General features: G+C 43.7%; 1 protein-coding gene across 7 annotated transcripts in view; it reads right to left on the bottom strand.

Moving 5' to 3' along the window:
* Nucleotides 1–15,954, bottom strand: part of LOC121232762 (AN1-type zinc finger protein 5-like) — a 51,878-nt gene extending 35,924 nt beyond the window's left edge. Inside the window, exons 1-4 of one of the 7 annotated variants that reach the window (XM_041121180.1) lie at nucleotides 15,935–15,954; nucleotides 1,643–1,806; nucleotides 1,128–1,239; nucleotides 216–313 (exon numbers count right to left, since the gene is read on the bottom strand). In XM_041121180.1, the coding sequence (XP_040977114.1) occupies nucleotides 216–313; nucleotides 1,128–1,239; nucleotides 1,643–1,799 (367 nt within the window). In that variant the 5' untranslated portion in view covers nucleotides 1,800–1,806; nucleotides 15,935–15,954. Of the gene's footprint in view, nucleotides 1–215; nucleotides 314–1,127; nucleotides 1,240–1,642; nucleotides 1,809–1,893; nucleotides 2,089–2,324; nucleotides 2,350–6,654; nucleotides 7,089–15,934 lie in introns of those variants that run through there. The other 6 variants (XM_041121177.1, XM_041121178.1, XM_041121181.1 and 3 more) reach the window with 6 other exon arrangements.
* Nucleotides 15,955–16,169: the final 215 nt, after the last annotated feature.

Genomic DNA, 16,169 nt, shown 5'->3' with positions numbered 1-16,169 from the left:
TCAAGTTATGTACTGAAATTGAACATGTGTCTGAAAACTATATTCTAGCACTAATCATCTTTCTTGATTCTGAGAGTACCAATACTCAAGAAGCATCCATAATTAACAGTTCCTCAAGACTATCACCACAAAGGGATATGCCTACTTAAGAGAAAGTAAATAAATTGTCAGCCTCTGTTAAGTCAGTTGTACCCAGTGTTACTCTGCAAACATACCTGGCTCCATCTCTGTTTTCGGTGATACTTTTTCCTCTCTCGAAATGCTCATTTCTGTCATTTGCTGCATTACAGGCAAAGCGGCAACAGGCACATTTCTGTTTACATACAGTGAAATGGGTAATTACATTAGTTTTGAGCTCATAATAAGAGCTTAAACTGTCAAAATCCATCAATAGACTACCTGATCAGTTATTACCAATACATGTTCCCAACGTGTACTTTTTCTGTCTCTCTTCCCTAGAAGAAACTAGGCAATCTGTAGCAAACATTTCCCCAGATAAACCAGAAATGTCCTTGTAAATGCAGTAGTCCAACACCAAACACTAATTAGCTCTCATTTATAAAGATTCATAAAGCACTGGCAGATACACTGTCCCTTTTTCCTCTGCATAAACTCACTGTAATAGGGCAAGGTTACTGCAATGTTATTTTAACTTGCTATACACTCACCATTCATTCAAACCTCAAAATAATACCTTCATCTGGTGAAGGGTCTAGAGCACAAGTCTTATGAGGAACAGCTGAGGGAACTGGGGCTGTTTAGTCTGGAGAAAAGGAGGCTGAGGGGAGACCTTATTGCTCTACAACTACCTGAAAGGAGGTTGTAGCAAGGTGGGTGTTGGTCTCTTCTCCCAAGTAACAAGCGACAAAACAAGAGGGAACAGCCTCAAGTTGCAGCAGGGGAGGTTTAGACTGGATATTAGGAAAAATTTCTTCACTGAAAGGGTTGTCAAACATTGGAACAGGCTGCCCAGGGAAGTGGTGGAGTCACCATCCCTAGAGATATTTAAAAGACTGTAGATGCAGTGCTTAGGGACATGGTTTAGTGGTGGACTTGGTAGTGTTAGGTTAATGGTTGGACTCGATCTTAAGGGTCTTTTCCCAACCTAAATGATTCTATAATCTTACCTTGATTTTTCAGATGTGCTACTAGCAGTACCTTCACAGTTGTTTAAGCTAGTGTCTGCTCTCTGTACAGATGCAGAGTCTGAGGTAGGACTGTTTGAACCACTAGCTGTCCCTATATAACAGAAATTTGAGAAGTTAATTATAACCAAAGTATAGAATACAAGTTAGTCAAGTAGTTTTGCATACAGTTATGAACCATTTCCTCATTCTACTGCGTCTTCTTAAAGACAGACTACGTTGTTAATGACCAAAATACAGGGATTGTATAAGAACACATAGCAGAGGGTAAGTAGAAATGCAAATTAAGGCTCAACACCAAGTGGGCCAAAATATATTACACAAAAATGCATTTTTATTTTTACTGTGATTTAAAAGTATTATTCCCTTCAACAGTCATAGTTTTAGTATGCAGCTATTAGATCTCCTGAGATACATTCTGCAATTCCTCTCATCACCTATGCATTATATTTTCAAGACACACACACACACAAAAAAAAAAAAAAAAGGACTCAAACCTTTACCCATTGGGCTGATTCTACCACTATTCTGCTGACGCTGAAGATGCTCTTTGTAGCAAACAGAACACATGCCATTTGTCCTAGGATTTCCATAAAATCCACATCCTGTACTACACAGCATGGGCCCTGGGGTCTGGTTTGTCTCCTGAGCCATTTCAATGCTGTAAATAAAATCAAGAACTGCATTAGGAACTCACATTTCACCAAAATCAATTACAGGGCTACAGAATTAAAGTAGGTCTGCTTACCTCGCCCACAAAAAGTGTATCAGCATTTTTAAAGATGACTATATGGATGTTAATATATAATTCAGTACTTCAATTGTATTGATAAGTAAAATCGTTATGAACCTCTAAGAGAGGTAAAAAGCGTTATCATAGAGTAGTGGGTTGACCTTGACTGGACATCGGGTGCCCACCAAGCTGCTCTATCACTCCCCCTCCTCAACTGGACAGGGGGAGAAAAATATGATGAAAGGCTCATGAGTGGAGATAAGGACAGGGAGAGACCACTCAGCAATTACCATCACAGGCAAAACAGACTCTACTCAAGGAAACTAATTTATTACCAATCAAAACAGAGTAGGGTAGTGAAAAATAAAACCAAATCTTAAAACACCTTCCCCCCACCCCTCCTTTCTTCCCAGGCTCAACTTCACTCCCAATTTTCTCTACCTCTTCCTCCCCCCCCCAGTAGCACAGGGAATTAGGGTTGCAGTCAGTTCATCACATGCTGTCTCTGCTGCTCCTTCCTCCTCACACTCTTCCCCTGCTCCAGTGCAGGGTCCCTCCCACGGGAGACAGTCCTTCATGAACTTCTCCAACATGGGTCCTTCCCACAGGCTATACAGTTCTTCACAAACTGCTCCAGTGTGGGTCCCTTCCATGGGGTACAGTCCTTCAGGAGCATGCTGCTTCAGCATGGGTCCCACACAGGGTCACAAGTCCTGCCAGAAAATCTGCTCCAGCATGGGCTCTTCTCTCCACAGGTCCTGCCAGGAACCTGCTCCAGCACAGGTTTCCCATGGGGGTCACAGCCTCCTTCAGGTACATCCACCTGCTCCAGTGTGGGGTCCTCCACAGGCTGCAGGTGGATATCTGCTCCACCATTAACCTCCATGGGCTACAGGAGGATAACCTGCCTCACCATGGGCTGCAGGAAAATCTCTGCTCCAGCACATAGAGCACCTCCTCCCCCTCCTTCTTCACTGACCTTGGTGTCTGCAGAGTTGGTTTTCTCACATTCTCACTCCTCTCCTCCAACTGCTGTTGCACAGCAGTTTTTTCCCCCCTTTCTTAAACATGTTATCCCAGAGGTGCTACCACTGTCGCCGATTGGCTCAGCCTTGGCCAGCAGCAGGTCCATCTTGGAGCCAGCTGGCATCGGCTTTATTGGACATAGGGGAAGCTTCTACCAGATTCTCACAGAAGCCACCTCTGTGGCCCCCCACTACCAAAACCTTGCCACACAAACCCAATACACATAGTAATACTGAAGTAATATACTTGTCAGACTGAGCTGTGCGTGCAGGTTACAACCAAATCGAATTCAACTGCCAACAGAAACTTTATTACCAACCTCTGAGCACTTACAGGGTAGAAAAAAAAAAACCCCACACAGCTAGATGAGTAGAATAAGACCAAGTTCGGGTCTACTAAACAACTCTGGTAATTAGCATAGCTTATTTTTGCAGACTCCAAAAGAACTCCACTTTTTCAATAATGTTGATCTTGCATCATTCTGATGCTAATCCCATTATTAGCAGTTTGTACTTTCACAACACATTTGTTAAATGACTGTTGCCCATACTTCAGTGATTTTTGTTCTCTTTTAAAACTGGTTTTCTGGGGTGTTTTTTTAATATTTAGGAGAATTTTCTGTAACAAGACCTTTAACTCTGCTTAAATTGCATATGAAGCCCAATACTGAATATTAACTGGCAACAACATGCATACAACAGGCCCTCAAAACAGATGATCAAAAAGCATTTCTGAAATAAGCTTAGACCAGATCTTACTCTTCCAAGAAAAATAAAACCATTTTAGACTGTTGAATGCATTCATTTACACAACCTACGCATTTCCAAAAAGCCAGTTAAATCTTTTGTCTTAAAGATATAGGCAGACTTCTGCACCTCCTAAAGGTAGATAACGCTAACCTTCATCTCTGCCATCAACTTCAAAAGTTAGGAATAAAAATGCTTCACCTTCACTGGTAGTTAACCTCCGCAAAACAAAGGTAGTAGAAGAACTGATATAGTAACCAAATCCTTAGTTCCCAATGGCAATAAAACTGGAATACAGTAATCAAGCAATCTACTACAAATTGAGGACACATAAGAATATTGCACTTGTCCTTCAAAAAATTAGATTTAGTGGAAGTACTGCCTATGGCACTTGGAGACATTTTAGTGAAAACTCTAGATTACTGCCTTCCTCTTTAAGGGCAGACACAATAAGGGATTTTTGTCTGCTGAAGCTCATGATAACTCAAACATACCAAATGCTAATTAACTCTAGTGTATAAAGAAAAGGCTTTTTATAACTTAAAAGCAGCCACACTACAAGCTGTAACCACATATCTCAACAGTATGACAACTGTAACTGACAGCAGCATTTGTCTAGTTAATCTAAACTTCTAGGATCAAAGTAAATCAATAGCAGGAGAAGAGTAAAATGAATCTGTTTGCCTGCTGGTGGTAATGGGACTTCAACAATTTATACCTTTGTTTCAGTACTACAAAGCAAACTCACACTTATTCTCATATACCTCTCAAATTGCAGTTTTATAACCATACACCAGTCAATGGATGCAACAGAAAATCCAAGACCTAAAAAAAATTCTCATCTTTATTGTAGCTCTATGTTATTATAATACAAATACAGACTGTACCTCTGCCCTTATTATGCAGGTACACTCAAAGTGCTATCACATACACTACCACCATCAATCTCAATTGACTCACTCAACTTTCAAATTAGCATGTTTCACCACTTACTAAGTTTAGCTTCAGGTATTAACATATTACAAACAAGAGTCTTCATGGCTCCTTTGTCAGCAGTCTCACTACTGGAAATACATGCTCCTGATTGAAAGATCAAGTTGTTATCCAATGCTTAAGAAATTGTGCTTTTTCACACTCTAAGGTCCAAGTATCTCCTGACTAGGTTATAATATACTTTCCAGAATTTAATCTGCTAACCAGGACACCAAAATATGCCATTTAATCTTTTGAACCAACAGTGAAAGTAAAGTTTTTGGAAGAGACAGATTACAGACTTCTCCAATTCTTCCCTACAAGCTTTTCTACTAAGATCACTAACTAGCTAAGGCCTTACAAATTCAGTTCTATTTCCCTGAAAAACTAGCTAATACCATCACATATCTGCTTTCCTGAACTTTTCTCAGAAACTTGGGTCACATGGGTGAGTGCATTAGCTTCCACCTGTCACAAGGCTGCAGTGTGACAGGCTAAACTAAAGGCTCAGACACAAAACCTTATCAACAGGGGCCTCTGAAATCAGCTTCTATTTATATCTCTGAAGGCTGCCAACTCCAACATCCCACAGAACTGAAGCAGCCGAGCATACAGCCACTGTAAGAAGAAAATATGAAATTTGATTAACATGCCTACAGCTTCTTCTCTAGAGAAAGAGGGAGTGCAAATACTTAAATTCAATAAAGAAAATGCAGCATCATGAAGTAGTCATCTCAGACAATTGCATCCCTATTTCACAGCAAAAACAGAAAACACCTGGCTATGATCAGAGACCTAAGAGATGATTACTCTCTCATGGCCTTACAAATGCATTCCCCAACCTTTTGGTTGGGTGGTTACAACCAAACCTTTGCAAAAAATATAAAGATCTCTTCTACCCCCAAAAGGAGAAAGTCTTAACCCTCAGAGATGTCCCTGTTTAACCCTGACCTCCCAATATAAAAAGGAGCTATTTTATCCAGCATGTCAACTCAAACAGTAATTTACATCACTGACCTTCACAGTTACTAGCAAATTTACCCAGCTAAACTAAAGGGGAACATAAATAGTTTATTATTATTGAAGTTAACAAAGTCTCATAACTAAGACATTTTTAGTTCCAAATCACAACTAAGCTGAAGCATAGTCAACTTTAATAACGGCAGATACTCAGATTATTTGAATGATCAATATAACTAAGCTCTTTCTTGCACACCGAATGCACTTCCAATAAACTACAAGCGAATCCTAACACTTATGCACTAAGTGCATAATAAATGCACTTAAAGTTATCCTAATACTTAATATAAAGGGAATACAAATGCAAGCTAATTTTAAACCAATAATAAAACCTTGGAATTGAGTCAGCGATAGGGCTAAACTGGCTGGTTAAATAAATACTTGTTTATCTGAATATCCTCAGCTAGAATATGGACCACAAAAAAACCCCCAAAAATCAAACAGCAAGTATGTTTCAGGTATACGCCTCTCTAACAGCGTTCTAGGTGAAGCAAAAAGACGTAGTAAATGCGAAGAACACGGATCAAAACCGGGCATTTCCCAATGACAATTAAATCCAGCTCAATGAGTCAGACAAAAGGGAAGGCAGCACCAAGTGCTCAAAGCATGATACGTTTTAGTTGCCTTCTCCCTCCCCCCCCCCCCGCACCGAGGACACCGGAACACAAAAGACCCGGAGGCTGCCGGGCTAAGGAGGAAAACAAAACCACCACACACCACCACACCCCCCCAAAACAACCAAACAAACAAAAAAAAAACAAACAAAAAAAACAGGAGATGGTGCCAAGCCGGAAGTGTGGAGCCCGGGGGCACTCCCCGCCGCTACAGGGCCTCTCACAAACCCCTGAATCATGTTCGGCAGGGGCTGCCGCGCGGCTCCCCTCACCCCCCACCGCCCTTCTCTCAGCGAGGACTGAGGAAGCCTCACTGTCTCGCTCCCTTTGTCTGCCACACTAAGGGGAGAGTGGGGTGTGCGCCAGCCCGGCCCGCGGCCTCCCTCCGCAGCACCCACCGCATCAGAGAGCGAGAGAAAGGACACCGCCAGGGGAGACGAGAGACGCCCTACCACCCCTCGCCTCGCGGAAGGCGGCAGAAACGCCGCGGGGAGGTCTAAGCGCCCCCCCGCGCCGCTCCTCTGCGCACACCGCCACCACGCTAACAGCTCTCAGAAACCGAGCCCACATCCCCCCCAGCCGCCCCGCAGCGCCCGCGTACCTGCTCCTGGGGGGGGGGGGGGGGGGGGGGGGGGGGGGGGGAGCGAGAAACCCCACGGCCGGTGTCGGAGGCGCTGCAGGTGGCTCTGGACTGTTTCTGGGAGAGCGAAGGGCAAGAGGGTGTGGGGCACAAAGCTGGCGGCACTACCACCGCTTCCTTTCTGCGGCAGCAGCGCGGAACGAGACGCGCAGAAGGACGAAAGGAAGGCGCAAGAAAGAGAAAGAACTGGGGAAGAAAGGTGGAGGAAGGAGGAACCCGAACCCGCCGGTCCGCTCGCGTCAGCTCCGCCTCCTCCTGGCTGCTGCCGAGGCCTGCGCGCTCCTATGCGGAGACGGCTGGGGAGGGAAAAGAGAGGACGAGGCACACACAAGGTGGCTCACGGTACCACCGCGATTGTCTGCAGAGTCACTAACCTCCCCCTCCCCGAGACGGGGGAACTATACAGGAATGGACAGAGACTCCACACATAGTCAGAGAACGTCGCTTACCCTCCAGGGGGGTGGGGAAGCGGAAGGAGCCACGTCCAGAGCGGTAACAACTGGCTACATGCAAGGAGATAGAGGAAACAAAGCCTTCCCCCATCCACTTATCCTAATAACAGACACCTCCGTCCCTAATTAACGGTTCCGTTTAAACTTGCACGTGCAGCAGTCACAGGTGAATTATTAAGAGAAGTCATCGTTGTGGGGTTAACTAAAAGGGGTTTATTAATGATTAAACAATGATCAAATAATAGTTAATTGACGATTGAATGAAAATTAAATGGTAATCAAATGGTGATTAAGAAATAATTGAATGGTAATTAAAGTGATTGACAATTATCTAAATGATTATTTAAACGATAATTTAGACAGTGGTCAAACATTTTACTACTTACTACACTTATAATTAAGCTGTAGCTGGATATGTAAATGTTGCTAACATACAATATACTTTGGGCCTAATGTAAAATGTTGCTTATCTCATTATAGATATCAGATGCTGGGTAAAGGGTCTCCCAACCTCAAGGAGTAACCTTAAGAGGTGTCCCTGCTCAAGGGGGAGATCACTGCCATGCAGCCTGCTGCCGGACAGGAGAGCTCAATGGGCTGGGGTGGGGCTACAGATATTTATAGCATAAAATGATTGACTTGTAGTCAAGCCCCCCTTTGGTGTATGTGCAGGAGTGCAGCTGTAGCAGTTTTAGTTTTGTCTAGTCCCAGCTCAGGCTGGCACTGCTAGCTCCTGATAAGACATGGCCTAGACTCCTTAGTTCCTGAGAAGGTATGCCCTAGCACAAGTCTCAAGGTTTGCACAGAAAGGCTGATTTCAGTCAGGGCTACTTATCGGTGATGCCTGAACCAAAGTACTGTTCACTCACTCAGTGGGGTGCATCCATCACAAGCAGCCATTTGGTTTTTTAATCTCACACTCCCTTTTTAGCTATCTTCTGGATTCATTGGCTATTGTCTACTTACACTTTTATACCTAAACAACTATTAAGGCACTAGTTGGCAACTTTTTTTTTAATAGGTTATCTGACTTAATGAATTGTCTGCAGTGATAAGTCAGTTTTTTAAAAAATGGGATAATTCTGTGCTTGATGGTGGATTTTTTTTCTGTGAGATTACAGTGTAAATAAATTCTATTTCTTGTGAGTTTCATTGATTTAAAATTCTTAAATTTTGGGTATTTATGAACTGTATTTACTAAAAGCAGAGGAATCTCTATAGTATACAAAGATATCAGATTGAAACATGTTTTCCAGACAACTGAGACATGAAGGGATTTGTTGTATATGGGATAAAATCTTTGTTCTATGGTCTACCTGAAGGTTTGCTGTCTTTCTCACAGACTTTATTGGTTGTGACCACCTATAAACATAGGGTGAACTTGAAATCCAAACTTTGACTTGCATTCAGTTTTGCAAATTTGTGGGTCACTGAACCTCAAGATTAAATATTTATATATTTTTGCATGTCCAAACTTTAGATCAGACTTTCTGTCTATTGGATGTTGATAAAACTACATGTTCAGAGGATGTAACACTGACTTAGGTGTCATGGTTTAACCCCAGCCAGCAACTAAACACCACACAGCCACTCACTCACTTCCCCCCCACCCAGTGGGATGGGGGAGAGAATAAAAAAAAAAAAGTAGTAAAACTCATGGGTTAAGAACAGTTTAATAACTAAAATAAAATACTAATGATAATAATAAAATATAATAATAATTGTAATAAAAAGGAATATAACAAAAAAAAAGGAATAAAACCCAAGAAAAGGTAAGTGATACACAATGCTCACCACCTGCTGACCAATGCCCAAGCAGCAATCCACCCCTCCCAGCCAACTCCCCCCAGCTTATATACTGAGCATGATGTTCTATCTTTGGCTAGTTCGGGTCAGTTGTCCTGGCTATACTCCCTCCCAGCTTCTTGTACGCCTGCTTGCTGGCAGAGCATGGGGAACTGAAAAATCCTTAACTTAGGATAAGGGCTACTTAGCAACAACTAAAACATCAGTGTGTTATCAACGTTATTCTCACACTAAATCCAAAACACACTGTACCAGGTACTAGGAAGAAAATTAACTCCCGCCCAGCCAAAACCAGGACAATTACAAAGGGTTTATCGGACATTTAAGACAACAGGTAAGAGAGATAGAAAGGCTACATCACTGTGGAGAGAGGGAGCGTCGTGGTTTCAGCCCAGCCGGTAACAAAGGACCACGCAGCCGCTCGCTCACTCCTCCCGCCCCCCTCCGGTGGGAGGGGGAGGAGAATCAGAAAGGAGAAAAAAAAAAAAAAAAAAAAAACCAAAAAAAAAAACCACGGAACCTCGTGGGTTGAGATAAGGACAGTTTACTGGGACGACACAAAAACAGAAGTTACAACAACGGTACTAATAAAATAATATACAAAACGAGTGATGCACAGTGCAACTGCTCACCACCCAGAACCCGTCACTCTGCCACTTCCGATACTGAGAGCAGAGAGCTCCCCTCAGCCCGCTCCCCATTTATATACTGGGCATGATGTCACATGGTATGGAATAGCTCCTTGGCTAGTTCAGGTCAGCTGTCCTGGCTGTGCTCCCTCCCAGGTTCCTGTGAAAATTAACTCTATCCCAACTGAACCCAGGACAGGGAGTTAGAAGGGCATGCAAGCCTGGAGAGCATGGGAAGAGGAAAAAGAAATCAAAGGAAGGAATAAAGCTTGTTATTTCAGACTTCTTGCTCACTGTGGGAGCAGCACAGGGTAGCTTATAGTTTCAAAACACTGTTAGTAGGTATAGGAGAATGATTATTTCATCATAGTAAATTAAAGGCAATTAAAATATTTGTAAGGTAGTATTTCTAGGAAATGGAAGATAAACATACCATGCTTACATGAATACATGTATCTTAGGAATAGAAGATCTTCTGTAAAATTCAAAGCTGCTTTAGATAAATGGTCTAGATAATTCAACTTTGCTTAAATGCAGTTTCTACCATATTCTATTGATTTTCTGAGGCTACAGTATATTGAGGCATATATTTATGTGCCTCTTTAAACCATTTAATCTGAAGAAAACAGCTAGAATTGGAAGGTATGGCTTTATGGGAAGTATAGCACTGAAATCATTAGAAAAAACTCTTTTTGCCTGACATGCCTTCTAGAGCTGATCTCTTTCCTTGTTTGCCAGACGGATGTCTCCTGAGACCCAAAAGCTTTTATCAGGTATAGATAAAACTTTCAGGTAAATGGAATTATACTGTGCTGAAGGAAAGCAAGCTCTGCAGAAGTATAGGGCACTAATAATGGAGCTCCAACACATAAAGGCAGCATGCAGAGGATAAAAGCAGAGACAGGCTACAGAGGAGGAATTGAGAAACATTGCCCAGGCATATAGGGATGGTATCAGGAAAGTTAAAGCTCAGTTGGAGTTGAGACTTGCAAGGAATGTCAAGAGCAACAGGAAGAGCTTTGTTAGGAAAATCGCATTCCCTAACCATTGTACCAATTAGTGTTTTATAGTATGAAATTGTATGAACTTTCCTAATAGTATGAAATTGTATTAGCTTTTTAAGAGATATATATTTTACACTGTATACTGCATAAACATGGTTAAGTCAGCATAACTGAAGGGCCTCAGCTCACTGCAAGGAGGACAGCCTCCACCTTGAAGATAAGGACCTTTTGTTTCTCAGAATCTTAAAGCCATCCACGAAGAAGAAAGGATATCCCTGGACTACCAAGATAATGCCAGCATCCTAGCCCCTCCAAACACTTCTGTGAAACCCTCCCATTATCTGGCATCATAGAGAAGTAACTGTAGCAAGACCAACTCCAGGGATACCTAGATCAAGAAAGAAGCAGATGGATGATGACACCATAGACTTATAGTTGCTTTTCAAAATAGCAGTGTGTGTGTTAAGTAGTGATTGGCCAAATCATGTTGTACCTGAATGCTTGAAAGGTATAAGAGTAAAACCGCATTCAGGGTGCCCCAATTTGAATGGGACACCTCATGTGCATGAATAAAGAATTACTCTTGCAATTCTATACTTTGCGTTCTAGCCTCTCTCCTCCATTGGCACAGGCCAGTTGTGAAATTTTCATGACAGTTTGGCAACCCAGGTGGGACTTAGCTGACTCGCCTGATCCAACATCTCATTACTGCCCGGACACTGACGATCTGCCCTGCTGGCCTGTGGGTGAGTTCACCTCAAGATACTCAGGCACAGGGGTAGTGGATCATGGATCTTGTTTGGCAGTAAGGAGGCGATTTTTTGTAATAATGGGAGGAGGACAAAGTATAGTGAAGAAGTCACTGGTAGATGAATTGTTGCAACACTGGAAATCTATTGATGGGACAGCTGGATTGTCAAAAGCCCAAGCTATAGAATTATGTCAGGAAAATTGGCCAGAAGTGACTACCTTTGGTGATGCGGACCAAACGTGGCCACAGTCTGATTCTTTTGATAATATTAAGCTGAGTTATTTACGCCAGCAATTAGAAGAGCGGTTCCCATCACAAATGGATTATTGGTATGTCTGGGATAATTACAGGTATCAAAGAAAATTTTCCCCTCTGGAATGCAAAATAAATAAAAATCTCCAAACGAACAGGAAAAAAAAAGAACTCTGCATTCTGGAATTTACCCTCAGCTAGCAGCTCCACCTACTTATCCTACTACCCCTTCTCCTGCCTTGGCTTTGGCTTCTGCACCAGCTATTGCTACTGCTCCCAGCTTTCAAGCACCTTTCCAACAAAAAAATGATAGGGCTGGGATTGGAACCTGGTCAGCTTGCTGCAGGAACAATCCACAGGCCATTTGCACCCGCTGATTTGGTCTTGCGGCAACAACAGATGCCCAAATTGCAGGATGATCTGGAGAAGGTGGTACAAACTATATGCAGCATTTTCCACATTTATGACCCTACATGGGCTGACGTGCAGCAACTATTTGAGGCAGTCTTTACTCTGGATGAGAAAATTAAAATTTCGGAAACAAATCATAGATGGGCTAGGGAAGCACCAGGCAGAACCCCATGGCCAGCTAATGACCCAGGATGAGACCCCAATTTCCCAGCCGATAGAGATATGCTGCAAAGAGTGAGAGGGGGACTGTTAGAATCCTTAGAACTGTCAGGAAGACTGTTGTCCTGGTTTCAGCTGGGATAGAGTTAATTGTCTTCCTAGAAGCTGGTATAGTGCTATGTTTTTGAGTTAGGTATGAGAAGATTGTTGATAACACTGATGTTTTCAGTTGTTGCTAAGTAATGTTTAGTCTAAAGTCAAGGATTTTTCAGCTTCTCCTGCCCAGCCAGCAAGAAGGCTGGAGGGGCACAAGAAGTTGGCACAGGACACAGCCAGGGCAGCTGACCCAAAGTGGCCAACGGGGTATTCCATACCATGTGATGTCACATCTAGTATAGAAACTGGGGGCAGGGGATCGCGGCTCGGGGACTAACGGGGCATCGATCGGTGGGTGGTGAGCAATTGCATTGTGCATCATTTGTATATTCCAATCCTTTTGTTATTACTATTGTCATTTTATTAGTGTTATCATTATCATTATTAGTTTCTTTTTTTTCTGTTCCATTAAACCGTTCTTATCTCAACCCATGAGTTTTACTTCTTTTCCCTGATTTTCTCCCCCATCCCACTGGGTGGGGGGGAGTGAGTGAGTGGCTGCGTGGTGCTTAGTTGCTGTCTGGGGTTAAACCACGACAACTGTAAATTGGGCTAAGGGCCAAGAATGCCAGCAAGGTAATACTGAACACCCCTCTGAATATTATGCCTGACTGGTTAAACAAGTGAGAATGTTTGGAGGGGTCAACCCTGAAAATGAGGAAAATCAGACTCTAATGGTATCTTTCTTTGTAGATCAGTCAGCCCCAGATATTAGGAAATATTTTTCTAAACATGTGCTAGAATGGAAGGGCAAAGGATTGGATGAAATAGTCAGCATCGCTACATTTGTATTTCATGGAAGAGATGAAAGACAGCTAAAGAAAAAAAAGAAAGAACAGGAACAAAAAGCTAGTCTATTGGCAGCAGCATTGAATAGCAATCCTAGACTAAGGGGGCAGGGATACTCTGTCTCCAAGGCAGAAGCAGAGGGAGGAATTTTAGGAACAATGGACCTCGAGGAACAGGAGACTGTTGTAATTATTGTGGACAACAGAGTCATTGGAAACGGGAATGCCCAGTACATCCAAAGGGCTTCCCAAAAAGACCATTCAATTCTAAGGTGCAATCTTTCCCCACTATGCGACAGGAGCAATTCAATTTTACCCAGGGCTGTTGGTTAGTGGGGATCTATTGTGCAGATACTACAGAAGCCTCTAAATATGAAATATTTTCCCCCTCTTCTTATGAGGATCCAGTCTTAAACCTTTCAGTTGATGGACATAATTATCCCTGTCTGATAGATACAGGGGCAACCTTTTCTACTTTAAATATAAAACCTAAACAAGCAAAAATAATTGGTGATGAAAGGACAGTAGGACTAGAAGGATCTGTGCACACTATACCACGCCTGAATAACTTGAAAGTACAAGTGGGACCTCTCACCACCTCCCACTCTTTTATAGTTGTACAGGACACTCCTGTCAACTTGCTGGGAAGGGGTCTTCTTTGTAAGCTGAATGCAAAGTTACATTGTATTCCAGATGGAAATAAACTCAAATTACCTATACCAAATTTACCAAAATTGATAACTGCTGTCATGGTTTAAGCCCAGCCGGCAACAAAGCACCACGAGGCCGCTTGCTCACTCCTCCCCCCCCGCCCCCTCCGATGGGATGGGGAGGAGAATCAGAAAGGAGAGAAGAAAAATAATAATACAAAAAAAAAGGTAGAACCTCATGGGTTGAGATAAGGACAGTTTACTGGGACCACACAAGGAGAGAAGTTACAATAATAACAATAGTACTAATAAAAGAATATACAAAATGAGTGATGCACAATGCAATTGCTCACCACCCAGAACCTGATGCTCCGCCACTCCCCCTGCTGCAATTCCACCACAACCCCCCAGCCGGCTCCCCATTTATATACCGAGCATGATGTCACATGGTATGGAATATCCCCTTGGCTAGTTCAGGTCAGCTGTCCTGGCTGTGCCCCCTCCCAGCTTCCTGGGAAAACTAACTAATTAATTCCTGTGAAAATTAACTCTATCCCCACCAAAACCAGGACATTATCCACCCCTTATTCTATACCATCTACATCATGCCCAGATCCTACACTTTCCAATTAATCACCTCCACTTTCCCTGTCTTCGAGATATATATATACACACCCCCACACACCCACACGGATATAATTCCCTTAGTCTATGCGCCATCCCTCTAATGTGTCCGTTGAGTTCATTTAATCCATGACTTTGGGGCTCCATCTGTCATAACAGTCCTTCAGGGTAAGAGAGATGGTGTGAGGTGTTGGATTGTTGCATGCTGCCTCTGGAGCTCGTGGTTGGTGTATTTAGTGCAACCCATGCCTACGATCTGCAGTTTGAAGATGTCGATCTTCAGGAAGTTGCTGAAGCCAGTTCAAGTTCTATCACCGCTGCACTTGGCTCGGTTTCATCAAAGTCCATCCTTCAGTCATTTGGGTAATTCTTACTGTAATACCCTTGATACGGCATATAGCCACTATAGATATAATGACATACAGTGGCAGGGTTATTTAGCAATTAACATCATACAGTCTAACTCACTGGCTATTCTCACCCAAAATCAAATCCCCTTGAGGTACACATCGAACTTCCCCATCCTTCCGCATCAACCACCAAGTGCACCGAGGTCCGTCATCAAAAGCAATCCCGTGTATGGCTGTATTGGGCTTCTGAGGCAAGGTTTTGGTAGTGCAGGGGTTACAAGGGTGGCTTCTGTAAGAAGCTGCTAGAAGATTCCCCTTTGTCTGACAGAGCCCATGCCAGCCGACTCCAAGATGGACCCGCTGCTGGCCAAGGCCGAGCCAATCAGTGATAGTGGTAACACCTCTGTGATAACATATTTAAGAAGGAAAAAAAAGTTGCCGTGCAACAGAAACTGCAGCCGGAGAGAGGAGTGAGAACATGTAAGAGAAACAACCCTGCAGACACCAAGGTCAGTGAAGAAGGAGGGGGAGGAGATGCTCCAGGCGCCGGAGCAGAGATTCCCCTGCAGCCCATGGGGAAGACCATGGTGAGGCAGGCTGTCCCCCTGCAGCCCAGGGAGGTCCACGGTGGAGCAGATATCCACCTGCAGCCCGGGGAGGACCCCACGCCGGAGCAGGTGGGTTCCCGAAAGAGGCTGTGACCCCGTGGGAACCCCGCGCTGGAGCAGGCTCCTGGCAGGACCTGCGGATCTGTGGAGAGAGGAGCCCACTGTCGTGGTTTCAGCCCAGCCGGTAACAAAGGACCACGCAGCCGCTCGCTCACTCCTCCCGCCCCCTCCGGTGGGATAGGGGGGAGACGGAGGAGAGAAAAGAAAAAAAACTGGAACCTCGAGGGTTGGGATAAGGGCAGTTTACTGGGACAACGCAAAAAAAGTTACAACAACAACAACGACGGTACTAATGAAAGAGTATACAGAAAAGAGTGATGCACAGTGCAACTGCTCACCACCCGGGACCCGACGCTCCGCCACTTCCCCCACCGAAAGTCGAGAGCAGGAGAGCCCTCCCCCCGACCCACTCCCCATGTATATACTGGGCATGATGTCACATGGTATGGAATAGCTCCTTGGCTAGTTCAGGTCAGCTGCCCCGGCTATGCCCCCCCACCTCCCAGGTTCCTGTAAAAATTAACTCTATCCCAGCTGAACCCAGGACAGCAAGTTTGCGGGAGCATGAGATAG

Source organism: Aquila chrysaetos, chromosome W (genome assembly GCF_900496995.4).
Source record: "Aquila chrysaetos chrysaetos chromosome W, bAquChr1.4, whole genome shotgun sequence".
NCBI classification, from domain to species: domain Eukaryota; kingdom Metazoa; phylum Chordata; class Aves; order Accipitriformes; family Accipitridae; genus Aquila; species Aquila chrysaetos.
This window is presented reverse-complemented; position numbering and strand designations above follow the sequence as displayed.